Source organism: Penicillium antarcticum (genome assembly GCF_028974205.1).
Source record: "Penicillium antarcticum strain IBT 31339 chromosome Unknown utg000009l_segment0_segment0, whole genome shotgun sequence".
Classification (NCBI taxonomy): Eukaryota; Fungi; Ascomycota; class Eurotiomycetes; order Eurotiales; family Aspergillaceae; genus Penicillium; species Penicillium antarcticum.
Genome location: NW_026695307.1, coordinates 1,799,197 through 1,825,172, shown reverse-complemented (window position 1 = coordinate 1,825,172; position 25,976 = coordinate 1,799,197). Strand labels below are relative to the sequence as shown.

Genomic DNA, 25,976 nt, shown 5'->3' with positions numbered 1-25,976 from the left:
TAACTAATGTCTTTTCGCAGCTGCAATATAGCACTTACCGCTGTTGCTGACATTGGAAGATCGAAAGTGGTGTAAGTATGAGATATCACGCTGTATGAGCTCCAAATTCTGGAACAAAATTCTGGCTAATTTTGGTGTGGCCCTATAGGCACATTTATGGTTTGTTCTCTATTCTCCAATGCCCAGCTGAGTAGGATATTTCGCCTCAAATGTAGGAAAATTTGCTTCGTGCGCATCTTGAGAGGGGGGGGGGGGGGGGGGGGGCTCTGGAAGCTCAGATTCAAAAACCACCATGTCATACCTACACCGTCTTATCTTAGCAGGTCACTGAGAATTGCAAGACCAATCGACGTGCCCCAATTGGTACGTCGCTAAATGAGGAGCTGAGTATCAATAACACTGAGAGAACTGTGACGAAAGATCATAATTATATCGCCGAGAAAAAGCGCGAGGGGATGTTTTAGCGATAAGTTATCATTCGCTGCTATGAGATTTTCGGGGCTTGCTTCTACTACCTCGGGAACAAGATGGAAATCAAACCAATCACAAATATTCAACTTATTAGACTAGTTTCATTTGCAAACTAAGTAGCAATGACGGGAGTCGCAACTGCATTATCCTTCATTGTGGTGAATGGAGCCGCAAAACCGTAGGTCTTGTAACCTTGTGAATAGTCCTTGCCCTCGACACGCTCTAAAGTACACGTTAGCAATATATCCCACGAGCAACTCAATCTTGAATGGAAAGACTTACCATGCTCAGGTGGGAACATCTCCATCCGATGCTTATAGTATCTCTCCCTAAGATCTTCACCGTCACTCCTGGAGTGGAAAGTAGCATAAAGACTCGAGCGACTCTTCTCAGTCTTGTTCTCAGCTGAACGGTGAGCCAAATGAGATCCAAATACCAACATGTCGCCCATATCCAGAGGAACAGAAGTCCATTCGTGCGCATCTTCCCATGCAGACGTGATCCGGCCACCGTCAGCAAACTCGACCTCCATCTTGTGGGATCCGCGGACGACTTCCAAGCACCCGTTCTCGGGTGTTGCCGCATCAATGGCAATGTTTGCTGTGACATGCTCAATGCGGCCAATGTGGTCGTAGGCTGGTGCATCAAGGTGAGCTTGGAAACCGTTGCCTTGGGGCTGCTTGTAGTTGATTTTGTCTTTGAAGAGAAGCATGTCCTGAGTTTCAATGAATCGTTAGATTTTTCCTGTATTTGATTTAGCATCAGATTCTTACATCGCCTGAGACAGCCTTCAAAATCTCGGCTAGTCTCTCGCCGCAAACGAGCGATTTGAATTCTGGGTGATAGTCGATAAATTTCTCCGTGCGCATCAGTTGGCGCTCGCCGTTGATGTTGATTTCATCATAGGGCATCCACTTGCCCTTAATGCGGGGCCAAGCTTGAACTTCTTTTGTCCACTGGAGCAGAGCTGTAGGATCGACAAGTTGGTGTTCGCTTGCGCGGAGGAGGAGGTAGCCATTTTCGTGGTAGGAAGCTCTTTGCTCAGAAGTGAGAGGCGACATCTCTGCTTGTCCAAGATGGGAGTCAGATAGGAAGAAAATGAGATGGCGATCTTCAGAATCTCGAAATGAAAGTTGCATCCTGGTGATAGAGGGGCTTTAATAGGCCGGAATCAGACCAGCCATAGCGTCTTTTAATTAAGGCCAGCCGCACAACTAGACCCTATCTTCTCCATTTAATTGTAATTGACAAGCTTTAGCCCCAACTGGCCTTTGAGTGGATATCCATGATCGGCGTCGCGTCCGAAAGTCGACATTTCTCAGGTGTTCGTCCCGAAGTATACAGCACAGACCAACGGGCTTCGTGCCGACGACGAAATAGACGTCTGCTTGACGATTTGCTGGAGGATTATTACAGGTGGCGTAATGGGGATACGAGCCAGGTAGGTAGATATTATCGAGCCGGACTTCTTGCCTTGAACTTGCACTCCATGTCTTTCTAACTATGGTTGATAAGGGGGGTTTTCATAGATGACTCTATCAACCGCACAGTACATAAAGCAGTCAACGAACACATTCCACGGTGGTAGCATACCTTCTAGACTCCTACTTTGGGCAAAATACCTCACCAGGCACCATCAACATGGCTCTGAAGATGCCAAATCTCCAGAGTGAGCAACCCCTCCCCTCAGTCAAGGAGCATACTCGCGCAACAATCAAAACCCTCTTCCGATTCTTGCACGCGCAAGGACAAGGCGACTATCTCGGCGAACAAGTGACTCAATTGGAGCATTCGCTACAATGTGCACACCTTGCCGCCCAGTCTACGGAACACGGACATGACATCGAAGTCGTTCTTGCTGCGCTTTTGCACGATGTCGGACGGTTCATTCCCGCCGCAGAGAAGATGGGTAAGATGGTCACGCCAGATGGACAGTACATTGGTCGGCAAAGCCACGAAGTTCTCGGAGAGGCCTATCTACGACAAATTGGGTTCAGCGAGAAGGTGTGCAAGCTTGTTGGGGCGCATGTCATGGCGAAGCGGTACTTAGTTGCTATTGATCAGGGATATCATGATGGGTTGAGTGAGACTAGTAAAAGGACATTGAAGTTCCAGGTATGGGTTCTTGGCCTGCCTTGTTGATTAGAACTAATGATTACAGGGTGGCGGGTTCACACCCGACGAGATCCGCAAGGCCCAGGAGGATCCTTTGCTCGAGGCTATGCTTGCCGTTAGGCGATGGGATGATCTTGCCAAAGTACCCAAGTGCGTGGTACCTCCATTGGAAGCGTATGAAGAAATAGCCTTCGAATGTCTTCTTGGTGAGTATGTCTACAACGAGGAACCAGGAAAGTACTGAATAAAATTGCAGAATCTCGATCAAAGTTCAAGCTCCACTCTAGGGAATACAGTCTACCAACACAGCCGACAGTGGTGATTTGTATTGATGGATTTGATCCGGAGTATCTTCAGTCTGGCATCGAGCGGGGCTTTTTGCCTACACTCAAGAGGTTCCTTGAAAGTGGGTTCCATGCCACAGCCAAGAGCTGCATGCCTTCGTTCACAAACCCAAACAACGTATCAATTATCACAGGAGCGCCACCATCTGTCCATGGAATCGCAGGAAACTTCTTCTTGGACCGAGAGACAGGCGAAACCAAGATGGTCACTGATGACTCTTTGCTTCGAGGCTGCACGTTGCTGGAGCAAATGTTCCAGCGAGGCGTGCGCATTGCTGCTATTACAGCAAAGGACAAGTTGCGAAAGATCCTCGCTCACGGGCTGAAGGGGTCCATCTGTTTCTCGTCGGAGAAAGCCGCAGAATGTACCCTTGAGGAGAACGGTATTGACGATGTGGAAAAGTGGCTTGGCCAGACCGCACCTGGTCAATACACGGGAGATTTGTCACTCTTCGTTCTCGATGCCGGAGTGAAGTTGCTTCACGAGAAAAGATCAGACTTTTTGTATTTGACATTGTCTGACTTCGTCCAGCACAAACACGAACCAGGGAGCAAAGAGGCTGATGAATTCATGGGTGCCATTGACCAACGATTGCAAAATCTCGCTGCTTTGGCTCCTACCGTCGGTGTCACTGGGGACCATGGCATGAGCCAAAAGTCCAATAGATTAGGGGAGCCCAACGTTCTCTTCTTAGAGGAGGTACTCAATTCCAAGTTTGGACCGGATGCTTCCAGAGTGATCTGCCCCATTACGGATCCATTTGTCCGACACCATGGAGCACTTGGCTCGTTCGTGCGTGTCTGTCTCAAGGATATCAGACAGCTAGATGAGATGGTACGCTTCTGTCAATCGCTTCCAGAAATTTAGATTTCTCTCAGTGGCCGTGACGCTGCAGAGAAGTATGAGATGCTTCTGGATCGTGAAGGAGACATCGTCGTGATTTCGAAGAAACACGCCGTTATCGGGAGTACAAAAGCCAACCATGACCTTTCGAACTTGAAAGATCATCCTTTGCGATCGCATGGGGGATTGAGCGAGCAAGACATTCCAGTCATCATGTCGAAGCCGTTGAACAATACCAGCGTTAGAGTCAACAAGGGTTGGAGGAGCTACGACATCTTTGATCTTGTGCTCAACTGGTCGAAATGATATTCGCCTATCATGGCATCATTGAACGCGTCCCGGGGCCAATAGATGTACTATAATGCAACCACCAGTCATCAACGTCGGGGAAGTGAGTCTGAAAATCAAAGCTGGCCATGTTTTCCATCCACCCCAGATCAAATCCTAGTTGCTGTTCCGGGACTAGAAGAGCTTTTTGCACCATTTCGTGTGCAGAGTGTGTGGGTAATCTGTGCAATAGTCTTTCTAGACCCTCACTAATTACCACAAGTATGTGCTGCTTGTGCATAGACTGCGTAGTATCTCGTAGAGCAGCTACCGTCTGAGCAACTAGTGATAGAATTTTGTCCGTGTCAATACGAATCACAGTCGCATATTTGGTTGCAACTTTAAGGAGGAAGACCACGGCAAATGCGAGCATGGTATCAAAGTACAGTGGAAGTCCGTTCAAGAAAGATCGAAATTCATCGTCAGAAACAATGACTCGCAGGATGGACATTGCCGATAGAACACCAGCGTTGGCGATCTCTTCCAGTTCAGGTGACATGCACTGCGGTGTATCGTCCGATATTGGTGCACCACGAAAAGCGTGTGAGCAAAGATAAAGCTTTGCAAAATGGAAGTGGAACCCAACTCCCTTCTGAGGGTAATTTCCAACATTTCGATTGGCTTTGAAGCTTTCACTCCAGTCTGCAAACCAGGTATCGAGGGAAATTGAATATCGACGCAACTGAGGTAATGTCTGCAGCAGAATCGGGGTGTCAACATCGACGCCAAAGGTATCGAAGACTTGGCCGAGAATGGACCATTCTTTGACTTGACTTATTAACCTAGCATCATCCTCAGTCGCATGCTCGGTTTCTAACAACCTGCTAGCAGAATCGATAATGAAACCTTCTCTGGACATGGGAGGTCGGCCATAGGCAATAGAAAAATGATGGTCACAGACGTAAACCAGATAGTAAAGTCGAGCTTGGAGATAACCGTCACGATCACCCTTCAAAGCTTTATAAATTCCACTGTGAAGATTGATGTCTGATGCAGTACGGACAGCTAGTCTGGTTAGTATCAAGAGAACCAAGAAGTTTAGATCACATACCGTTTCCGATCAAGGCCCAAGAAAGCTCATGTAGCCAAAATGCACCGACGCAAAGACCACGAATGTCGTCCTGGTTCACGTTTCTCGAGAACATCTGTGTCGCGACGAGTGATTTGTACTCATTATAGCACGATTCGAATAGATACCCGAGTGATTGAGAATGTAAAGCTCCCACTGTGCAGACTGCCGCCGTCAACAGTGGCGATGCAATCCGGACGGAGTCCAAACTGATATGATCTCCCAGGATGCGATAAAGGAAATGATCCAGTCTGAGATGATATGTCTCAAAAAGTGCCAATGCCTGGCGCAATGAGACCAGTCCCGTAGATATAAGATCTGGACGACGGGAAGTTGCCATGGCATTTGGCAAACCTGCTTTCCCGCTTTCAGAGACGCAAGATGCCGGGATAGAAGCAGGGCCACCACGGGGGTCCATGATGACTTCCCATGTCTGTGTTGGCTCATGGTCTTCTGCTGAGTCCCTTCGTTGACTTGATGGAGAAGGGTCCTGGTTGACAACTTCTCTGGTCAGACTTATAGATTGGTCCTCGGGTTCAGGGCCAGCTTGTAAGGTTTGCAAAGCTTGTAGTTCAGGCATTCCAACTTTTGTCGCGATGCTTGCAACTGCCTCTTCAAGTCGCCGCATCTTCTGTACCACTGCGCCTTTCCATCTGGGGTCCTTTAGGAACGTGTAATACCAACGGACGCGAGGTGCTTACGTGACATCCTCTTCTAGTAATGTCTGCAGGCTTCTATTCACACTGCATGAGAGACCTCGCTTTTTGCACCTAGAGCAAGGCATCTGACCCTCTCGCATATGGCATTTCACCTGTCCATCCTATCAGTCGCTGTAGCGGTGATTTTGAAGATAAGGCTCACCTTTTGCTTTCGGCATGCCACACAGGCGGTGATCTTGCGGGTGATATCCGGAGGCTTGCGATCACCAAATGACTCTCGCAAGGCACTCACAGCCGGCGGAGAGGGCAACTCAATGTCCATGATAGTTGATGCTGTGATGTAGCAGAGTGCTATCACTGATCGTTGAAACTGATATCAAATTGCACTATTTGCACCAGTTCTCTATCAGACCAATAAGACGAATGATAAATTCAGCTCATCAACGCCAATCAACGCAAACATAATGAACATGGCTTTCGACGGACTTCGCACCGAAGATATATGCCCCGTCAACCCCAGGTGGAGACTCGACTGAGACGATCGGGAGGGTCTGGGCGCACATGAGCACGTGGGCGGCACGTGCGCCAATGACTGGTCTTTCCAATGCACGTTTTATATACCCCGTGGTGGTTTTCACGTCGTTCATTGCATCTTGAAGTTTGCCTCGAAATGCTACACTTCTTTTCTGACAGGTGAAAGACCGGTTCTTCTCGCCGACATGCCAATGTTGCTCAAATTATGATACCAAGCATTTGATGATGGCGAAGTGTACATCTTCACAAAAGGCCGATATGCTTCTTGTTCGCCGTGAAACACAGTTACTCATGCATCTTTGATCTTTTTCTACCTCCAGCGATTTTTTATATATATCTTACTTGCTTCAATGGCCTCCCTAGGTGCCAAATTGAGGTTCGTGGTTACTGCGGGTGTGGGATTTTTTGCAGATGGCTACCTCAATCTCACAATTGGACTCGGTGAGTGATTCAACTAGGAGCTTGAAAACACATTCTAACTTCATATAGTGGTACCAATTCTTGGTTATCTATATTTCCAAGATGGCAAAGTCCCATCAGTCAACAGTGACATTATCAAAGGTGGCCTAAGTCTAGGCATGGTTGCTGGTCAGCTTTTATTTGGAGTCCTCAGTGATGTATTGGGTCGTCACACTATATACGGAAAAGAGCTACTGCTCACTATTCTCGGAACCCTGATGGTGATTTTATTGCCTTGGAATGGTATGACAGCACAGTCTGTCACCGCTTGGGTTGCTGTGTTCCGTGTTTTGACTGGTATTGGAATTGGAGCTGGTATGCTATAAGTCATCGTGTGACAGGAAGTCAAGGGCTAATTTGTGAAAGACTATCCGTTATCTTCATCTCTATCCGCGGAAAAGTCACCATTTGGCTCCCGTGCCGTGCAGGTATTGACTGTGTTCTCGAACATCGGACTGGGCAACATCGCAGCGAGCATTGTCTTCCTTGTATTACTCAAGGCATTTGAAGGAGCTGTATCCAATGACCTGAATCATCTCGAATGGGTGTGGCGACTACTGTTGGGAATTGGAATCATTCCTGCACTTTTCACCCTTTACGCTCGCTTGACAATTTCAGAGACTGTCCCCTATAAACAATGTGAGAGACTCGACTGTATCAGTGATTTCCATATATTGACAAGATCCAGATGTCTGTGACGATGCTGCTGGACAAAAACGGGGATTTAGCGAGCAGTGGAGGGACTTTCGCGAATACTTCCGTGAGATCCGTCATGCAAAAGTACTTTTTGCGACAGCTGCTTCTTGGTTTTTGTTGTAAGCTACATAACACCCTTGCACCTTTATATTGACTCACATTCTACACAGTGATATCGCTTACTACGGTATAAACCTCAATCAAAGCATCATCCTGACCAGGATCGGCTACGCCAAGGGCGCAACACCCTGGCAGACTCTTTACAACACTGCAGTAGGAAATATTATCGTTCAAGCTGCGGGGTTCCTTCCTGGCTTCTACGTGGGTATCTTCCTCCCAGATCGCATTGGCAGAGTCCGTCAACAGTTCTACACTTGTATTATGGTGTGCATATTGTATGCCATTTGGGCAGGGATTAGCACACAAAGCGCACATACCTCAACAGCCGGCTTGATGGTAATATTCGCGCTATCCCAATTTTTGTTGACCGTTGGCCCCAACTGCACAACTTTCTTGATCCCCGCTGAGGTGTTTCCCACTCGAGTTAGAGGTACAGCCCATGGCATCTCTGCCGCTGCCGGAAAATGCGGTGCAATTCTTACCGCATTTGCCTTTGGTACTGTTGAAGATACGATTAGCCTTGAAGGTGTTCTTGGTCTATTCTCCGGTGTCATGTTTCTCACTGCTCTCGTCACACTTATGATACCGGAGAGCAAGAACCATACTCTTGAGGGGATTGAAAGAGGCGCGCTGTATGGCGACACAGCTGCCGTTGCAGAGTCATCATCCTCTGGAAGTGTTGTATATGTTAACGAACACGGCCCGAAGGTCTAGGCTATATCTGTATCTATGAAGAAGCCGCGAAGAACTGTCTCATTAAACCGATGTTGTAAATAGTGTATATAGCCTGGAGGACATAATCTAATTTTCAAATTGAATCCTTCACCTTTCTTAGATTATCTATGAACTAGGTGATGCATCCGAAGTATTATCTTTGTTTCATTTATCCGCCAGACAACGTATGCAAATCCAATCGTTTGCCAAGGATGGGGATGGATATCATCATGAAGATGTATGGGGTCTTTGGCGGTATGATTACAGAGCGCTTGTGGCGAAACCCTTATTTTCTGTGTCACTTTGCAGAACAATAAGAGGGTCAAGCCAGTGAGGGTTGAGGGCGATTACGAACCATCGCATAGTCTCGAGCAGATCCCCAAGGTAACAGACCCAAAGACGGCGGAGGCCTCCAATATAGTGAAATCCCCAAGCACAGGAGAATCATTCAAGACAAAGACACAACCCACCATAAGAGTGATTACGGAGACCGGGAAGTCTTTCATGATAGCAGAACCTCTTAAGACAGAACGGTTTCTCATGGCAGAGGCCGCACCCAAAATGGAGAGCAATCCCGAGACTCAAGCATCCTCGATTTCAGGCGAGTCTCAAAACTGAAGCAAATCTTGAAGTGAGAGTAAGACCTCCCTCCAAGTGTTTGAACAGGGATGTTATATCCTCAGTAGCCCTTGGAAGAAAATAGGGTGTTTAGATTCCGATTTCTCCTTTACTTGCTTTTGCTCTCTCTTTATTTGGTCCAAGTTTGGCTGAATTCTGAATGTTGAGCCGTGATCTTTCAGATAGCTGCAATAAAGGCTCTTTGCATGAAATATAGTTTGACAATAAGTAATGTGAGATTCGTACAGTTTCACCTATGATTCATATCTACTAATCCTCATGCTTCTCCACAATAGCTGCAGGACCAACATATTCCTTCCGACCCTTAATAACGTACATTCCCAGACTGAGTATAAAAACAGAACCGAAGATAACCACGCTCCAGTTGAAATTGTCTAAAGTGACATCAACATCACCTGGCCAGAATGACCAGAACAGCGCAAAAAGGGAATAAAATAGAGCTATGATGTTAACAGGTAGACCCCACTGTCCCATATCCCAGCGACGAAGTGGAAGTGTCTCGGGATGCCAGATCTTCCGATAGATGACACAGCTGATTGAAATGATATATGTATACATCAGTGCAGCGACATTCACGGATATAATAGCATTGAATGCAGTGTCGGATCCGATATTAATGAGTGAAAGGGCACAGCTGATAATGCACGATAGAGCAATGGCGTTCACGGGAATCTGGCGCTTGGCGTCGACCTTACCAATCCAGCGAGAAAATGGAAGACCGTTGTCTCGAGCGAAAGCAAAGGTCTGGCGAGAGGTGGAGGCATTGAACAAGATGTTGCTGAAGATAACGGGCAGTAATATAATCGCCGTCAAACCATTCACTCCAGCCGTAGACGTTGCGTTCTTGAAAACGTACAGAAATGGGAACCCCGTGATATCATCCAGTGAATCTTCCACGGACGGATTGGCGAAGAGGTAAGTAATCAGTAAGATGGTGGCCATGATACCATTACTAAAGTAGCCCCACGCAATAGCAATTGGCACATTTCGAGCAGCGTCTTTGACCTCTTCTGACATATGCGCGCATGCATCAGAGCCTAAGTTATTTGTTAGTATGGATATCGTGTAATCAAATACTTGACACCTACTCAAGGAGCCATAAATGGCCGAAATTTGTCCAATCATCACACTCAACCCCATGGTCGACCAGCCACCCATATTCTTCCACCCTGTGACAAACACGGCTTCCGCAGATTGTCGAGGCGCCATAGCCCAAAGAACTATCAGAATCACTGCCCATGACAGAACATGAAGAATCATCAAGAGATTACTCAGAACCGGCATCACATCGGCTCCGTAGACATTGAAAATGTATATGACCAAGACCATGGCAAACACGAAAAGTGTGCCTTGCCAGCCTTGTGGCTCATAACTTGGATCTCGAACACTGATCAGACCTTGTATGATGGTTCCAGTCAAGAATGACCCAGAAGCTGCACCGGCTTGCCATGCTAATACAGACATCCAGCCTGCGTGATAGAAATATAGATGTCAACAAAGCACGGAGCTCTTCCATGCAAGGGGTGGATACCTGTGATATAGCTCAAGAACTTCTGATGTCGAGGCGAGGAAAATTCAGAGACCCAATGGTACTGGCCTCCGGAAGTCGGTGCCATCGAGGCCATTTCAGACAGTGAGGCAATGATAAAGCCGAAGCCAATAAAAGTCCATAAAAAGGACCAGAACATGCCAGGTAGCCCGCCATTTGACAAGCCCTCTGAATTAGAGCTGGTCAAACTTGTTAAAGGTATTTTACTCTATTCTTTGAACTTGGTTTTACTTACATCAAAATAAACTCCCATGTGGCCTGCAAAACCGAAGCAAAGCTCAGTGCAGCGATAGGTCGTAAGTTTCTCTATTTTGATATGTGAGACCGAGAGCCCCTGTAGTGTAGACAAGCCATCGTACCTTTAGCTCCTGTACCTTTCCCATCCGGTGCATATCACTGTTATCCAATGCAGTCCCAGCCGTTTGACCCGGAGGGATATTTTGGCCGACATGCTGCAGCTCCATGTCCATGGCTTCCAGCCCCGGGGCTTTTGTAGAGACCATGACGATTAAAATGGGACCGACCGGAAAAGCAGAGGACCAAAAAGGAAAAAGAAGGATTCAAACATGGAGGGGTAGAGATGAGATATTAGAAAATTTACAAATTAAGCTCGCTCCAAAACGCCCGCAGGTTCCTGTTTCCACTAGGTTACGCCCCAGGATTCCCCTCTTTGAGCGGTCCATTCGTATAACACGCTTCCTTGGCATTTGCGGCCCATTTCGCGGGCAAATTTTGATACTATTTTCACTATGTGACATGAGCATGATTTGTTCTTTGGTATGTTTGCTTGTTCAGAATACAGAAAAAAGCATGGAAGAGAGAGAGAAAGTCCAAGGCGCGATAGTCACGCCAAGATAGGTCTCACAGGAATGTGTAACGCCTGAATGAGCTGCATGGGCACGATCCCTCGATGACGACGTGGAGATATCCTGCTTTGATGTGCGCTCAAGCGTAGGACTCGGCCCGTCTACTCCACAGCCCTATAGATCGCCGCGGATGTGTCCGTCATATAAGATTTAGCAAATGAGTATCTTGACTAGCTGAAGAAATAATTGACCCTTCACTATGGAACATTTCTCGCAGAGTTGTTTGCGCCGGGCAAAGGGGTAAGGCAAAGCTGAGCTGACCCCCCTGCGGGATCGCCGCATACCCCGGTCATTCTCGACGCAACTCCATGTGAATATAGTAATTTGATTAGCGATCCCAGCGAGCCCTATTGGCCAGTCCACCTACATGGAGGGTTGCGTGCAAATTTTGTATTTCTGCCTGTCTTATCGTTCTAGAAGCATGATATTTTCGAGATTTAGGCAATCTGACAACATCACAAAGAACAAAAGAAGAAGCGGCCCCCTTTTCTTGAGTTGCCTCCTACTTCTGTCCACATGTATCGAAATATTCTGTGCAGGGACCGTGGAAGTTTCAGACAGCTTGACAGCTTGTCATGGCTTCTCCAACAGCCTATCCTCCCGGTGTGAGCCCGCCTCTCAGCACTGACAACGAAAACGACCACAGCGGATTGATTGTTATTATGACCGCGCTATTCTTGGTTTTTGTCTTGATTTCGGTCGCAGCGCGGGCCTTCTCTTCTTTCCGAAGACATGTTATTCAGCGTGATGATTATTTGTTCAGCGCACTCGTGGTAGGTTACTACCAATGTCTTGGGACTGCTGCAGCTGCCCTCTAACGTGGGATTACGTCGAGATAGGCTGTGGCAATAAGCCAAGTATCTCTTGTTCTGACACAGGTGCATTATGGCTGGGGCACCCGAAAAGAACCCAGTGAGATCATAGACCATCGCATGCTAAAGGTAAGGGCTCTGTGGAAATATGCTGAATCGCGCCAACATTAACAACTGCCAAGATAGGATATGCCGCGGAAATCCTGGCTATTGTTGTATTGGGGATCTCCAAGATCATCACTTGCCTATTCTATGGGACCTTATTCTCCCAGCTGCAACATCGGTCAAACCGCATCGCGTTCGCAGCAATGATAATATGGATGGTACTGGCGATATTTCTACTGGCCATTCGCTGTAACCCTGACCCATGGAATGATATCAGTGCAACCCAATGTGGAAGTTTGGTGAGAACGTCTAATAGCAACCCTCCGTATATTTGGAGCCGAGAACTAAGTGTCTTTTAGCTTTCGCACTGGTCAGCTATTACAGCGATCGATATGTTCACTGAAGTCATGCTCTTCATATATTCTGGAATGGCGATCTACAAAGTCAGAATTCCAACGAAGAAGAAATTAGTAGTCTTTCTCGCTCTTGAAAGTCGGATTGTGTGGGTTTGCTTCCAACACTGGCCTCTCATTCAATAAGCTAACCCGGGCTTGTTAGACTTGTTCCACTCTCCGCGATTCGTTTTTATTTCACAAAACGACAGCTCGATTCCAAATATCCAATTCTTCTCGGAGCCTTCGCAACCGTCTCTACCGAAATATATCTTTCCTTAAGCGTGATTTGCCTTGTGAGCGCGTTTATCAAATCTTTCCTCGCGGTCTACGAAGACAAGAACGGGCTCGCATACACAGAGCGTGGTTCTGGGTTTGGCTCTAGTTCCGTAAAGCATAGCTCAACAGCGACCGCTTCCAATTCTCGGTCCCGAACCTCGCAGAGATTACAACGACTCATGGGTCGGGAGGAGGATGAAGAGCCAATGATTGATCCTGTTCAAGGATCTGGGGGACTTCAGATCGTCAAGACTGTGCGTTTGAGCTTGCATAATGAATCTATAGAGCTTGCGGATCGTGTAGATACGAGGCCACAGAATTATTCCGGATGAGATTTCTTGAGATTATACCAATAAAAGCTGGAATTACATGTCAAAACTTGAAGTATAAAGAATATGAATCATTGCCAAGGCAAGTACAGTGGAGATCATAGTCACAAGTACCATAACGATATTTAAACAGATTTCTCATATATCACATAGTCATAGACCTTGAAGCCTTTCACACCTACGAGTGTATTTCCGACCTCTGTTCTCGCCCCTAGGTTCGCCACCATTATACACCAGGTCTATCGATCCTATAAACAACCCCAGCCACATTAAAGTAAGCCTCATACTCAACATCCCCACAGCCATCCTGAATATCGTAATGATAATGACCCCCCTTCCGGTTTCCACCCGTTTCAAAACAATGTGTATGTTCCATCCTCAACCCCAACCCCTCAGGATCAGCACTATGCATTACATTCAAACAGACAACCGGCGCCTCAAAAACATGATAACTAAGCCACTCTTTCTCCAACTGCTGCCGATCTCGAAAAGGCAATTGATCCTCTGGCGGGAAATCGGGCATAACGTGGAATTTGGCACTTCCAGATTTGAGCAGGAATGCACCGCCCAGACTGACAGGGCTGGATTCACCATATGTATCACGCAAGCCGTTCCGTATACAATTCGTAAAATTTTCCTCGCCAGTGCGTGTCCGCGCGGATACCTTAAGAACTGGACCTGTTTCGCCGTCCGAGCCGAAGAGGTTGATCATCAGTGCGGAGTTTGTGCTTGGGAGTTTTTCGCATTTTGGGGAGTTTTCTTGGTTAATTTTGATTACTCGGGTACCATTCTCCAGGCTCAGTGAGCTTTTATCAGTGAAATCCGATGCACTGTCGTTTGCTTTCCATGACAGATTTGGTGCCAGTTCGGCATTCTGGCCAATATCTTGGAACGGAGCAGCTCCTGCTCCTAGTATGAAGCCCCTAGTAGGAGACATTTCCATGTCTTTGGCGAGCGAGAGAACTGAATATTTGGCGTCGAGAACTGGCTGAGGGAAAAGGTGTTGCTGGCCTCCTACGTCGCCGATGCGAGCATTTCCGGATAGCCCGGATCCAGCGAGGTTGAAAGGTGCCTCGCGCAGGTCGGGGCATTGCACGACACTTGCGCTTGCAGTCGCAAAGTTTGAGAGCAGAGAGCGCTCGATGACTGTTGCCAAATCATCCAAAGGGGGAGGATCCCGCAGGTGCTTTGTTACAGCCATGGCAATGCCCGACTGGATTATATGATCAACTTTTGACCTCTCAATTGATTTAAGTGGTGCCTACCATCCTTTTGCTGGAAGCACTTGTTGTTTTCGACGGAAGACATGCGGGGCAGTCGGCTATAAGATTGCATCATTACCCGACGCCGGCATTCACGGTTGACACTGTTTCTTGTTTATATACATTGGTCCAATTGTCAAATCTCTCCTCTGCACCAAATTCCACCTATGTAGATACGCTTACTCTTTCTAAATCAAAGCATTCTTATAAAACAAACTCGACCGCCTATCACGAGCCTTGCCCGAAGCAAATCCCAAAAACAACCGTACCTCACCAGCAACAGTCTGATAAATAGCCAACCCCTCTGGTTCCCGGAAAGTAAGCGTAGAACCGGCCTTTGTAAGAGTAGGACCCTGAACAACAGCACCGGTATTCATGTTCACGCTCGTCACTTCCGAGTTGACAGCTCCGCCAGCAACGTCGTAGGAAGTACCTGTCAAGAGATAGATGTACTCTCCATAAGCTGCATAGCCTTGGAACGTATCTGACTTGGAAGCGAGGCTAGGATGTTTGAAGTTGGCCAATGCACTGGAGAAATCCCCGTCGGTTGCCTTGTCCAAGTCGAAGACAGCGATATGTTTTCCATCGCTGAGTTGGTGACGGACGATCAGGCGGTTGTTCACTGGGTCAATGGAACATGTATGCTCCGTAGCCCCAGAGACAGGTACAAACTTCTTCAGCAGAGAAGAGGTAGATGAAAGTGTAGTTCCACTGGTAAACTTGAACCGAGCAAGCTTCTTTCCGTATCCATTCGAGTTGGCTTCGACTTCTGTCCACAGGTAAGACGACGACCCACCACCCTGTGCACCGAAAGACACGCCATGACCAAACCCTGTGAGATACATGTATCCCAGGTAATTGCCGTCAAAGTCGAGTTGAGTAATGCATAAATCGCCCGAGGTCTCCGAAGACCCATCGCGTCGTTGCGCGACGAACAGTCTGCGATTGGTATTGTCGAAGGCGAATCCTTGTTGTACGGTTACATCGTGAAGAGACTTGCTGCGGAATAAGTCATATGAAGGCTCCGATAGATCGAAGCGTTTAGATGTGGGGACTGCTGCTTCGACTGGTTGAATTGCCGAGAAGAGAGCAACCAAAAGAACGAGCAAGCTGATGGGTCGAATGAGACCTCTGTAGCCCTCCATAGAAAGCATGTTGCAACTTGAAGGAGATGGACAATATCAATCCAGGGGAGAGGTGTCTTGCGTAGTATTTATGTTGAATACGGGTGAAGCAAATACGAGCAGCCTAGTAGATCATGCCGCTATATAGCCTGGCCTTTCGTATCCAGTCTGACAATAGGGGTCCTAATACCATAAAGGAATAACCACTATTCGGTGAATTAGATATTTGCGGAGATGTTAAATGAGAAGTCCGTGTTGTTAAATCACCTCCTGTAGTATACTCGGTCATTGCCCACGATTGGAGCCGTATAAAAGACAGAACCTCCCAGCATTTACAGCTCAGTAGACTTTAATTAAAGAATAGAATATGAAGGAATTCATCTTGATCATAATAGGAACTGAAATTCTAGACAGAACGAACCAATATCACAAAAAGACCTCGAGATTGCTCTCTCCACTGGCATAAATGTCATCACCCCAGCACACATAATCATGATTCGACCGAAATCAATAAGTCGAATCTCCATTGCAAACACATATAAGTCCGTGTCTCATTAATCGAATCGTATCATCAGCATCATAAAATCCATAAGATGCCAAACCCAAAACCAAAAAACAGGAAAAGAAACAAGGTCAATCATATAGACCTCTCAAACAACATAGTGGGAAGGCCTGCGACTAGAACTGCGATGACGGGAGTGATGCGACCCAGATCCATGGCCCCGACGAGAACTATGACTCCGCCGACGGACAGTAGTCTCCTTCACAACAACATCACGATGCGAATGATGCAAGAACATCGCAAGGCAAGCAGTCCAAAAGAAGAAAACAACCTCCATAATACCAATGGCAAAGGAAGCCTTCAGCATCGCACAAGTCTTATTCACATCCAGCGCAAGCGGGTTATCCGTCCTTTCACCGTAAGACCCGAAGGGACCAAGTGAGATCCAGACCGAGCCTCCATGCCAACTGGCGCAATCTGCGTTTGCGATGAAGCGCAGCTGGTAGACTCCTGCTATGAAAGCGCCGAAGAAGCACAGGTCGATGAAGGCGACGAAGATTGCCGAGCGTTTCGTTGTTGAGAAGCGGATCAGGGTGTCGACGGCCCAGAAGATGGCGATTACGCTGACGATGAAGAGGACGAGGATGTAGGCTGGTGTGAGCTCGTTGGCTTTGAGGTAACCATTCACGAAGTAAGCCTGTTAGGGTGCGCTTGTTAGCTATGGATTGTTTCTATGTGGTCGGAGGTTCTTGTGTTCTGGAGTGAGGGTGGGATTGACATACCATCATGCCAATGATTGGGATCAGGAAGACGATCTCAACCAAGCGGTTGAAGATAAAGAAGACACTGCCAATCATCTTGAGAGAGTTTGAAGATTAGATCTTCGGAATGTGACAATCGTGTTGCTGGTTGTGTTGCTAGTGATTGAGACTGTTTGTATGAGCGTGGGGCTACACTAGAATGTCACTGCGACAGCAACAGCAACAGCTGCAGGATGCACGATAAAAGAGATGCAGGGGAGAAAAGTGAAATTTCAAGACAGAAAAGGATCAATATGAGGGGGAATCTTACACAGATCTTGCAGCGTCATCTTTGGGCCGAGGAGGCTGGGCGACTCATAGAGCGCCATTGAGGAGGCTGGGGGAACCCGGGTCTGAGTGGCCTCGACGGGATTCTGTCTTATTGATCCGTTCTAGTCACTTGCATAGACCCTTTGTTTTAATCTATGGCTTGCATTTGGTTGATCCCTGGTCGCATTTGTCGCAGGACGGAGTATAAAAGTGCGTGTTGTCAAGCCAACAAGTGGACCCCCTCAACCCTACAGCCTATCCCAGTTTGACTATACTGTACATACCAACTGAAGAGGCTAATGGAGTACGGAGTAGACTCATGCAGATTGTTTTATTCGGTAATCGGCTATTAAATGCAAGACTCTAAACGCCCCATAATCATACAGACGGTACCCAGCCATCTTTCCAAATCATGCCCAAGCCGTCGGCAAAAAATGCAATCTAAACTGTGATCATAAAAGTAAATCCTTTTAATCTTCTCTACATAGCCCGACCGGGGACATCAGTCAACGGGCGCCCCGGACCAGCCATGGCCTCAGAGTGCATCTCCGCACCCGTCAGTGGCTGAGTCTGGGAGACATACGAAGGATTCTCATACTGAGGCAGAGAGTGACTGGCACCCGGATTCTGCGCCCTGGCATAATTATGCCGCATCTCATACCCATTAGTGACATCGTCTTCACTGGAAGACCAAGCACCACCATCGACGTCGTGATCGTGCGGGCGGCGATTGTACATATTGGACGCGTAGGGGTTTGATTCAGTAAGATAGTCCGAAGGCGCATGATGGGGCTGGTCATGTTCCGAGACAGGAAGGTTCGGGTTCATGCGCTCGGCCTCGGGATTTCGAAGAGCAGTTGAGCTATCGATCTTGTTGCCCATCAATCGCACCGAGTCAGGGCCGGCAGGATCGGTTCCCCAAGTGCGAATCGGGTAGGCGCGGCCCTTGCGCCAGGCTTCGGTGAGAGGAGGGAAGTACTGGCGGTACGCGACGAAGCCGCAAGCCGCTCCTAGCATCGAGCCCGTGATCACGTCGAAGGGGTGGTGACGTGCGTCCATGATACGCGACACGGCTACCAGAGTCGCGGCAAGGAGGGGGATCATCACGAGAACAGCTTTCCAGGCTTCGCCGCGGTTGTCCATAATGTGGAGCTTTCCTCCTAACCAGAGTGCAATGTAGACCAGGCCGGCGAAGGAGGACGAGCTGTGGCCTAGACATTCGAAGGTTAGTACTTGATATCATGAATCTCTTGCTATTGTGTCGCACGTACCTGAAGGCCATGACCGGAATCCATCTTTGATGAGGGCCGGGTCTCCAGTGCAGATCGTTGAATTGGACAGTCCGGGGAACAAGTCCACACTCCCCTCACGGGGTTGGCAGCGGTCAATGAGATCAGGTCTCGGCTTTCCACACGCAGTCTTCAGCGCCTGTGTCATGACGAATGTGACTGCTTGTGCCAGCAAGAGACCTAGGATGCCACAGTTCATCTCCCACAGTCTATCCTTCCACCGGTGAGGACCTCTCAGCTTCCTCTTCCCGGACGCGGCATCTTGGGGCTTATTGTGCGAGAATATACCATCGATAAACAATGTGTATACAACGATGAGGACAAGTGGGAATGCGCCAGAAATGCAAAGGGCGTACTGCATAGGAATTCGTTCGTGAACGGCGTAGGGGTATTGAATGGAGATGTTTTGAAGGGAGAAGTGTTGGTGGTAAGGTTCGACCGAGTCGACAATTGCGAAGCCAGCCACACAGGCTCTGTAGTCGGAAGAAAGCAGGTTAGCACAGCTCGAGAGAATGCAGATAATGCAGGAAGGGGGGCGTACACAAGGATCACATAGTCGAAGATGTAGCTGCGAAAGAAGAGTTAGTTCGGGGTCCAGCGGGAAGATCAAGCCAAACACACGAGATGATAACGCGCGGTCGGAGCCGCCGCTTAGAAAATGGCAGGGTTTTAGGGAGCTCCATATTATGTCCAGTTCATGGAGAAGCAGAGGAAAGAAATGAATAGCAACAATGTAATGCCCAGGCTGTCGCGTGCCTTATGAACAGAGGCGCAAATCGGTGCTTGGCAAGGGACTACTTGGCGCCTCATCTCTTTCTTCATTTTCTTCGTTATTATTGGTGTGCGTTTCATCTCCAAATAGGACCAGTGGCTGAGTTTATACTTTGTTCAGGTACCCGGTACCTGGCTGTACCTGGTCTAGACCGCGTTGTGGCAAGTACCGAGTACTCAGGCCCAGAACCCCAGTGCAGATCCCCATCTCCGGATACTCACCTCTGTCGGGTTTGGGGATCAGGCTCCTTCTTAATTATTTGACACATTCTCTATAGGGGAAATATGCTTGGCTGGCATATTTCATTCGTCGCCTTCTTTTATCCCAGGCTTGCTGCCTTTTTTTTTCTGATCCACCGCAATTAGGCAGCATGATTACCTGCATATCAGTCGATTTGTATACTCGAATACAGTAGGAGTCGCGGCGAACAGACCGCTATACCAAGAATACCAAGTTGAGAAAGTGAAGGAGTGAATTCAATGTACTAATACACAAGTCGAAGGAATGTCGACGCCTGTGCATGTGTCTTAATTACACATCAACCAAATATGGCAATGCTTTTTTCAAATCAGACAGCCTTGCAGAAAGATATTCTTTCCTATGGACACCGGACCAACCAATCAAACAGAAGAGAAGAAGAAAACGAGAAAATCCGTATCAACGTGAGGCATCAAAGGAGTTTACAAGGCAAAAAAGTTTGGCCGCGGGGATCACATGTCCATAATTGACGGCTCAATGGCACGTCTAATTTAGCAAGTGGTGATGAAGAGACCCAGGCTGCAGATTGTGTTAGCTGATGTTCGACAGAAGGAGTCAAGAGAGGAAAGGAAACATACGGAGAGGGGTTCCAGTCATTGAACCAGTTGATGTTAGTGCTGCCAGCCTCCTTCATCTCGTAGGCGACAGTAGTACCGGCAGGGCAGGAGAAGCTGGAGACAACGTAGCCGTTGCCGGGGGAGATGGTGATGTCGCCAAGGTCCTGGGCGACGGAGGGCATGTTGTTGGAGGTAGTCTTTTCGCTGACAACAGAAGAGAGCTTAGCGAAGTCGATCTTGCCGTCACCACTGAAGGTGTAGTCAGTGGTCTCGAGGTCCTTCTTCAGGGGGAACAGGAAGACCAGGCTGCAAGTCTTGCCGGCGTAAGACTCCGGGATGTCGAAGTTGAAAGCGGTCGAGACAGTCGAGGACACAGTACCGTTGTAAGAGGTACCTGCGGCATCGTTGGGCTTGGTCGAGTCAACTGGAATGATCAGGTGAGGATATTGGTAGTCGCCGGAATTCAGGTTGGTAGGGCAGCTACCGCTGGAAGACTGGCTGGCCGAGGGGGTAGAAGAAGCCGAGTCAGCAGGGACCGAAGCAGTTGCAGAGCCGGTGGGCTCAGGGCCACCACCGGAGCGAGAAACGGAGGGAGTCATGGAAGGCTTGCTGCCTCCGCCGCCGCCGCCAGAGGGAGCAGGTCCAGAGGGTTGGCTACCACCACCGCCGCCTCCAGAAGTAGCGGGAGCAGACCCGGAGGGTTGAGCACCACCACCGCCACCACCAGGGGCAGATCCAGGGGGCTGCGAGCCGCCAGTGGGACCACTAGGCTGAGCACCAGAGCCACCACCACTTGGGGAGCCAGGGAGACCAGAAGCAGAGCAGCTGCAATCAGTGACAGTAACAGTAGTCATAACAGTCTGGGGAGAGCCAGGCAGGGGAGACTCGCCAGCACCCGAGCCGCTAGGAGTGGAGCCCGAGGGGACACCACCGCCGCCAGCAGAGCCAGAGCTGGAGCCGGGGCTACCAGGAGTAGGCTGGGAACCGGAACCCGAGCCAGCGGGGGTAGACTCCGAGCCAGCACCACCGGGGCCAGAGCCACCGCCAGGAGTAGAGACAGGAGCCGTCGGCATGCTGGAGGAACCAAAGGAGGATTGAACGACAGGGGCAGAGGATGACGCGCTGGAGCCGGAACCAGAGCCGGAGTTGGAGCAGGAGTCGGCCTTGAGCTCCACGTTCGTGCACTGGGTGACATCGGTGCTATTGGTGGTGTAGACGTTCAGGCCACCCCTCTGGCCGGTCTCACAGGCAAAGAAGTTGCTGTTGTTGTCGTACACCAGCTGGCCGTTGGAGTTGATTGAGAAGCCTGGGGTTGGGGTGGCACCCTCGTCACACTGGAACTGAGTAGTTGGGGCTGTGAGAAAGTCAGATGGAATGTCCGGGTGTGGTTTCCAAGAAGATACTGCTGTTTACTTACGGGTGAGAATGCAGCCACGGCCCTTGTTGTCGGTGATGGCACCCTTGGAGTCGATGCAGTACTGAGCTGCCGACAGGGTGTTATCGCCGATACGGTTCTGGCCATCACTCAGCTGGCCGAGTTCGCCAGAAGCACCGCCGGAGGAGGTGAGGTGGAAGCAGCAGCTATCACTACGGCCAACGAGGGCGTTGGAGCCGGCAGCGAAGGCAGCGAGGGTGATGAAGTGCTTCATCGTGATTGCTCTTCAGCGAATGTGGAGGGTGTGATCGAATAGCGAATGAACACAACGCGCTTGAGAAGATAGGGAATGGGAATGTCTTCTTAATTGATACCCGCCTGGGTGTTTGCCGGAAGAGAGCAGAGGTCAGATCTAGGAGGCAAGAGGCCAAGGTTGTGGGAGGCAAACAATCTTTATAACATGCAGTGGATTAAAGCTCCAACATTACGAATCAAAGAAATATACAGATCCGCCTGAATCGGCATAACCTCCCGAGAAAAGATAAAATCAAAAAATAGAAACGCTGTGCTGTCAAGCATTTCTGCCATTGACCATGGATCAAGACCCCAGTGGACCAACTTCTTTGGCCTCGGAGAGTAAACATCGCAGGTCCGAACCAGCCGGAGCGAGATGCACAGTAAGACGATCGACGTCATCTTGAATGGAAGTCCGATTTCCTGATATGTGGAGAAAGAGGGCATTGCTCCACAGGGATTCAAAGGGACCGACAACGGTCACTGGCTGCTCGAATTCAAAGGACAGTGGACCCCATGTCAAGGTACCCCAATAATGTATTTGCATAACCAGGCAGCCCGATTTAAGGTGGCAACACGAAGTTTCCATGGATCACCGCATGACCCCATCCTCCGAGCAGTCGGATGGAACGGATCAAAGCAACAGCTTCCGTGGAAAACCACAGGACCGCGTAACTCTCATTGAATGGCAATGATTTTACCAGGTGATCGGGAGTATATGAATCAAGACACCTGTGGAGATTGAGCAAAGCCAAGCATAAACATTGTGAGCTGAGACCTGAGGTATACTCGACCTGTCAAGAAGTTCTGTTCACCGAAATGAAAAACACGAAGAACCAGAGTTGACAGGGCCAGACTTTGTCGTCATTGACAACTGCCGATCCCAAGTGCGATCTTGCTCCGAGCTGATGGCTCTCATAGGCGTAACTTAAGTGGAGGGCAGTGGAGGCCTGAGAGAGAGCATAACAATGACCTCAAAAGGAAGAAATGAGAGTGGAGCGGGTGCTAGGCCGACCGTTAGTCATCATTGAACAATGCGGTGGGCCCGGCAGTATATCTCGACCAACGACATCAGTTAGCTATTTTTGTTCCTTACTACGACCATGGCTCTTGTCGTCGCTCCTAATAGTCCCGAGTCTTTGCTGTGGTTATGTTGAAGGTTTCTACCAGTAATTGACAACAAAGAACGCAAACAACATGCCACGTCAACACCGTTGACTCTGCAAACTATGAAAATGCATGTTACTAGTAGTTCTGTATGGTGGATGCGTAAGAATCCACGACCCACGACGCGTGTCTAGCACCCGATCTGACTGGCAATCAGTAGGGCACAGCCCATCAAGCTGCGGTGCTTCTAGAACCCAGAACCCCCTCAGCTGGTCTAGTAGACAGCACCTCCGGTGGTACGGGAAAGGACTAAGGAGTCTACAGCATGTTCTGGGCATGTCCTCGCGCAGGAACAAAAGTGGCCATGCATCCAGGAACCAGGCAACATTCTCTAAATTCCGGGCCTTATCAAACTGCATCCCAGCGATCGAACCGGTTCTAGTAAATTAAATGATGACATTAATATCTGGGCCCGATGCTAGATCCCGAGCTTAGACAAGCCACATCCCTCATTTCTCCCCATTATCATTACCGGATAGAGACCTTGGCCGTCGAGAGATCGGCCATTAGGCGTTAGCTCTTCCGCCGCCAAGTTTATCCCGGCGTGTCTTGTCGATCTCACTGGGCTGGACTGGTTGGCCTAAGTGGAGTTCAACGCAGTGACCATGATTATAAGAATGACATATCGTTACATAAAGCGAATCTTTTCGTGTGTCATAGTATCGAGGGTGAGAGATTGGAATGGTCATTGGATTACATAGAAAGAAACGGGGCATCCAGTTCGTCGAACAAGGTATTCCAGTCCACAGCTGCTGAGTCCACACTCTCATCGAATGCCTGCCAAAGCTCATCCAACGAAGGCATCGTCGGGTCCATTAGATTGCTCCCAATGGATCCAATCGAATCAATCAGGCCTGTGGGCTTTTGATAATTATTAGTGAGCCCTTGGGATGATTTTTCCTGGCTGGTGGGTCGCATTGTAGTTCTTTCGGCTGGGGCTGATATGTTTCGCCGACAGAGAACAGTTTTGAAAGATTCGAGTAAGTTCTTTGCGAATGGTAAGTGTTCTTTAGCCTCCTCTAGAATCCTGAAAGCGTCAAGGATCTCTCCTCTTCGCCCTTGGTCATTCTCTTGTTGAGAACTGTTTAAACAGAAATCGATAAGAAGTACGATAATAGCCACACAGATACAATGTATCATTCCTGAAAACTTCAATCGCATCATTACGAAAGAAATCATCTCTCGGGAGAGTTGTTGTTCAGTTCGAATGACCATTCGAGCTGCCTCTAGACAGGCTTTTCGGGAGGATTCATATGCAGGGTCTTTTGCCGCACGCGACAAATAGGGCAAATGAAGCCTGCATCTCTGGGTATTAATCATGAAATTGAAAATATATCGTTGAATGTTTATTCCCGTTGATCGCCGGTGATCAGTCTTTGGTAGACTTTCTGGCACAAAAGACAGCGAGAAGAATTCTGGCAACTTCTCTGCAAATTCGCAGATTTTGGTGTCAATGCGTTGTGTGTGTTTGTAGTCTGGAGTGCCTGGGTCGAACATTCCAAAGGGTGCGCTATCTGTAATCTCGCGGCAAAATTCGCCCAGTCGGATTCGTTGAAGACAGTACGACATGGATGTTGGCTCTTCAATTGGCTTGCCGACGCGAGCCATCCCGTCGATTAGATCCTCGTCGTTTGCATTGAGAGGTTTGTTGGTCATCATATGGCGAGGATTAATAGAATATGTGCCTTTCTGAGGGCCGGAAATTTGTGACATCTGCCTGTTCTTTAATGAGCTCCGATCTTGTAGAATAGATGTAAAAGGACTTACCAATCAGTTGCAACAATATACCACCATACTCTTCGACTTATCTCTGCTCTCGCAGAGTCCGGAGGAGGGACATCCACATTGCGGTTATTAGCATGATCGATACGGTGCAGTGATAGTTCCCTTGCTACCGAAATGGCCATGTTAACTATATATCGAGATTGAGACGCAATTCCAACCAAATTGGTAGTCACGAATATTAAAATGATCATGGCTTGGACATCTTCTAGTGACTCAGTATGTTTGAAACGTGAGTATTCAATCACCTCCAGTGCGAGTTTCATCCATCGTATGGACTGCCCATTGGCTTCTTCAACACTGGAGAAAATTTCGTTCTGCATATCATGCTCCGTCCAGAAGGTCGTCGTGCTGGCGAGAATTCCCAAGAGGAGGGAGACCTGCCCGATTTCGACAGGCTTGCTCTCTCGTAGATCGCCGTAAAGCTTTTCGACCAGAACGCGCAATGAGGGGGTATGCGCCACATGATGGAGATAGGTGATCTCTTCGATATACTTTTCAATGATAATTGACGCCTCCTCATACAGTGGTAGCCAAATGCACTTTGCCGGAGGCGAAGCCTGTGAGACAACCGGCGCAAAGCTCAGAGCATCCCGAATAGGACACGCTCTGAATTCAAGCTCATATGTCAAGAGACAGTTCTATCATAGCTGTCAGTACCAAGCTCTATGCAGGTGGATACCGGCGTTTCGAGCCTACCGTCGAACCGGGAGATGTGATTTCACTTTCCAGCCAGTCAACAGCTGCTGCTGAAGCTGATTCTCTTTGCTGACTCGTGAATGGATGGTCCAATTTGCGTGCTGGAGAAGAGGGATGAGATGCTGTTTGGGTTGGAGATTGACCTAACCCCCCAATGACGATATCTTCTAAGCGGCGCAACCGGGCAAGAACATCGGCATTGAAATCTGTAGATGGCTTCTCGGATATTGTCGGATCTGAATGGCTTGACAGTGTTTGCGTAGCAAAAATGGGATAGAGCTGACATTCCTTGCCCCGGCTGGTGCAATTGGAGCAAGGGAACTGCCGACTGCACTTCAGCTTCCTCGTGCGACAGAAGTGACATGACACCGGCCTCGAGCGCGATGGTCTAGCATGCTCCTTATCAACCCGATACATCTTTGCAAAGTATGATGATCATGTCGTAGAGCGCTGTCGCAGAAGAGTTGGGGGCCAGATGTGTATTGATGTCATAAGCCAATCA

General features: G+C 48.6%; 11 protein-coding genes across 11 annotated transcripts; 2 read left to right on the top strand and 9 right to left on the bottom strand.

Moving 5' to 3' along the window:
- Nucleotides 1-583: 583 nt before the first annotated feature.
- On the bottom strand, nucleotides 584-1,532 carry N7508_009055 (phytanoyl-CoA dioxygenase family protein; the record flags this gene model as incomplete). The annotated part of the gene is made up of 3 exons (XM_058467118.1): nucleotides 584-693; nucleotides 754-1,186; nucleotides 1,245-1,532. 3 exons carry the CDS (start codon nucleotides 1,530-1,532, stop codon nucleotides 584-586), a joined length of 831 nt encoding a protein of 276 aa, XP_058314964.1.
- A 580-nt stretch (nucleotides 1,533-2,112) lies between these two features.
- On the top strand, nucleotides 2,113-4,080 carry N7508_009054 (uncharacterized protein; the record flags this gene model as incomplete). The annotated part of the gene is made up of 4 exons (XM_058467117.1): nucleotides 2,113-2,586; nucleotides 2,633-2,792; nucleotides 2,843-3,765; nucleotides 3,799-4,080. The coding sequence occupies 4 exons, from the start codon at nucleotides 2,113-2,115 to the stop codon at nucleotides 4,078-4,080; spliced, it is 1,839 nt and encodes a 612-aa protein (XP_058314963.1).
- A 10-nt stretch (nucleotides 4,081-4,090) lies between these two features.
- Nucleotides 4,091-6,151, bottom strand: N7508_009053 (uncharacterized protein; the record flags this gene model as incomplete). The annotated part of the gene is made up of 4 exons (XM_058467116.1): nucleotides 4,091-5,106; nucleotides 5,153-5,823; nucleotides 5,872-5,981; nucleotides 6,032-6,151. The coding sequence occupies 4 exons, from the start codon at nucleotides 6,149-6,151 to the stop codon at nucleotides 4,091-4,093; spliced, it is 1,917 nt and encodes a 638-aa protein (XP_058314962.1).
- Nucleotides 6,152-6,713: 562 nt separating this feature from the next.
- N7508_009052 (uncharacterized protein) lies at nucleotides 6,714-8,352 on the top strand (the record flags this gene model as incomplete). Its single annotated transcript, XM_058467115.1, has 5 exons — nucleotides 6,714-6,804; nucleotides 6,853-7,137; nucleotides 7,189-7,461; nucleotides 7,511-7,637; nucleotides 7,689-8,352. The coding sequence occupies 5 exons, from the start codon at nucleotides 6,714-6,716 to the stop codon at nucleotides 8,350-8,352; spliced, it is 1,440 nt and encodes a 479-aa protein (XP_058314961.1).
- An 888-nt stretch (nucleotides 8,353-9,240) lies between these two features.
- N7508_009051 (putative GABA permease) lies at nucleotides 9,241-11,043 on the bottom strand (the record flags this gene model as incomplete). Its single annotated transcript, XM_058467114.1, has 5 exons — nucleotides 9,241-10,028; nucleotides 10,080-10,460; nucleotides 10,523-10,719; nucleotides 10,776-10,846; nucleotides 10,900-11,043. The coding sequence occupies 5 exons, from the start codon at nucleotides 11,041-11,043 to the stop codon at nucleotides 9,241-9,243; spliced, it is 1,581 nt and encodes a 526-aa protein (XP_058314960.1).
- A 2,506-nt stretch (nucleotides 11,044-13,549) lies between these two features.
- On the bottom strand, nucleotides 13,550-14,524 carry N7508_009050 (uncharacterized protein; the record flags this gene model as incomplete). The annotated part of the gene is made up of 1 exon (XM_058467113.1): nucleotides 13,550-14,524. The coding sequence occupies one exon, from the start codon at nucleotides 14,522-14,524 to the stop codon at nucleotides 13,550-13,552; it is 975 nt and encodes a 324-aa protein (XP_058314959.1).
- Nucleotides 14,525-14,773: 249 nt separating this feature from the next.
- N7508_009049 (putative FacC-like extracellular signaling protein) lies at nucleotides 14,774-15,739 on the bottom strand (the record flags this gene model as incomplete). The annotated part of the gene is made up of 1 exon (XM_058467112.1): nucleotides 14,774-15,739. The coding sequence occupies one exon, from the start codon at nucleotides 15,737-15,739 to the stop codon at nucleotides 14,774-14,776; it is 966 nt and encodes a 321-aa protein (XP_058314958.1).
- Nucleotides 15,740-16,359: 620 nt separating this feature from the next.
- On the bottom strand, nucleotides 16,360-17,068 carry N7508_009048 (uncharacterized protein; the record flags this gene model as incomplete). The annotated part of the gene is made up of 2 exons (XM_058467111.1): nucleotides 16,360-16,908; nucleotides 16,994-17,068. 2 exons carry the CDS (start codon nucleotides 17,066-17,068, stop codon nucleotides 16,360-16,362), a joined length of 624 nt encoding a protein of 207 aa, XP_058314957.1.
- Nucleotides 17,069-17,761: 693 nt separating this feature from the next.
- On the bottom strand, nucleotides 17,762-19,253 carry N7508_009047 (phosphatase PAP2 family protein; the record flags this gene model as incomplete). Its single annotated transcript, XM_058467110.1, has 4 exons — nucleotides 17,762-18,492; nucleotides 18,553-19,043; nucleotides 19,112-19,138; nucleotides 19,192-19,253. 4 exons carry the CDS (start codon nucleotides 19,251-19,253, stop codon nucleotides 17,762-17,764), a joined length of 1,311 nt encoding a protein of 436 aa, XP_058314956.1.
- Nucleotides 19,254-20,091: 838 nt separating this feature from the next.
- N7508_009046 (putative GPI anchored cell wall protein) lies at nucleotides 20,092-21,806 on the bottom strand (the record flags this gene model as incomplete). Its single annotated transcript, XM_058467109.1, has 3 exons — nucleotides 20,092-20,119; nucleotides 20,179-21,511; nucleotides 21,575-21,806. 3 exons carry the CDS (start codon nucleotides 21,804-21,806, stop codon nucleotides 20,092-20,094), a joined length of 1,593 nt encoding a protein of 530 aa, XP_058314955.1.
- A 1,880-nt stretch (nucleotides 21,807-23,686) lies between these two features.
- Nucleotides 23,687-25,891, bottom strand: N7508_009045 (uncharacterized protein; the record flags this gene model as incomplete). Its single annotated transcript, XM_058467108.1, has 3 exons — nucleotides 23,687-24,710; nucleotides 24,761-25,416; nucleotides 25,475-25,891. 3 exons carry the CDS (start codon nucleotides 25,889-25,891, stop codon nucleotides 23,687-23,689), a joined length of 2,097 nt encoding a protein of 698 aa, XP_058314954.1.
- Between the last annotated feature and the right edge of the window lie 85 nt (nucleotides 25,892-25,976).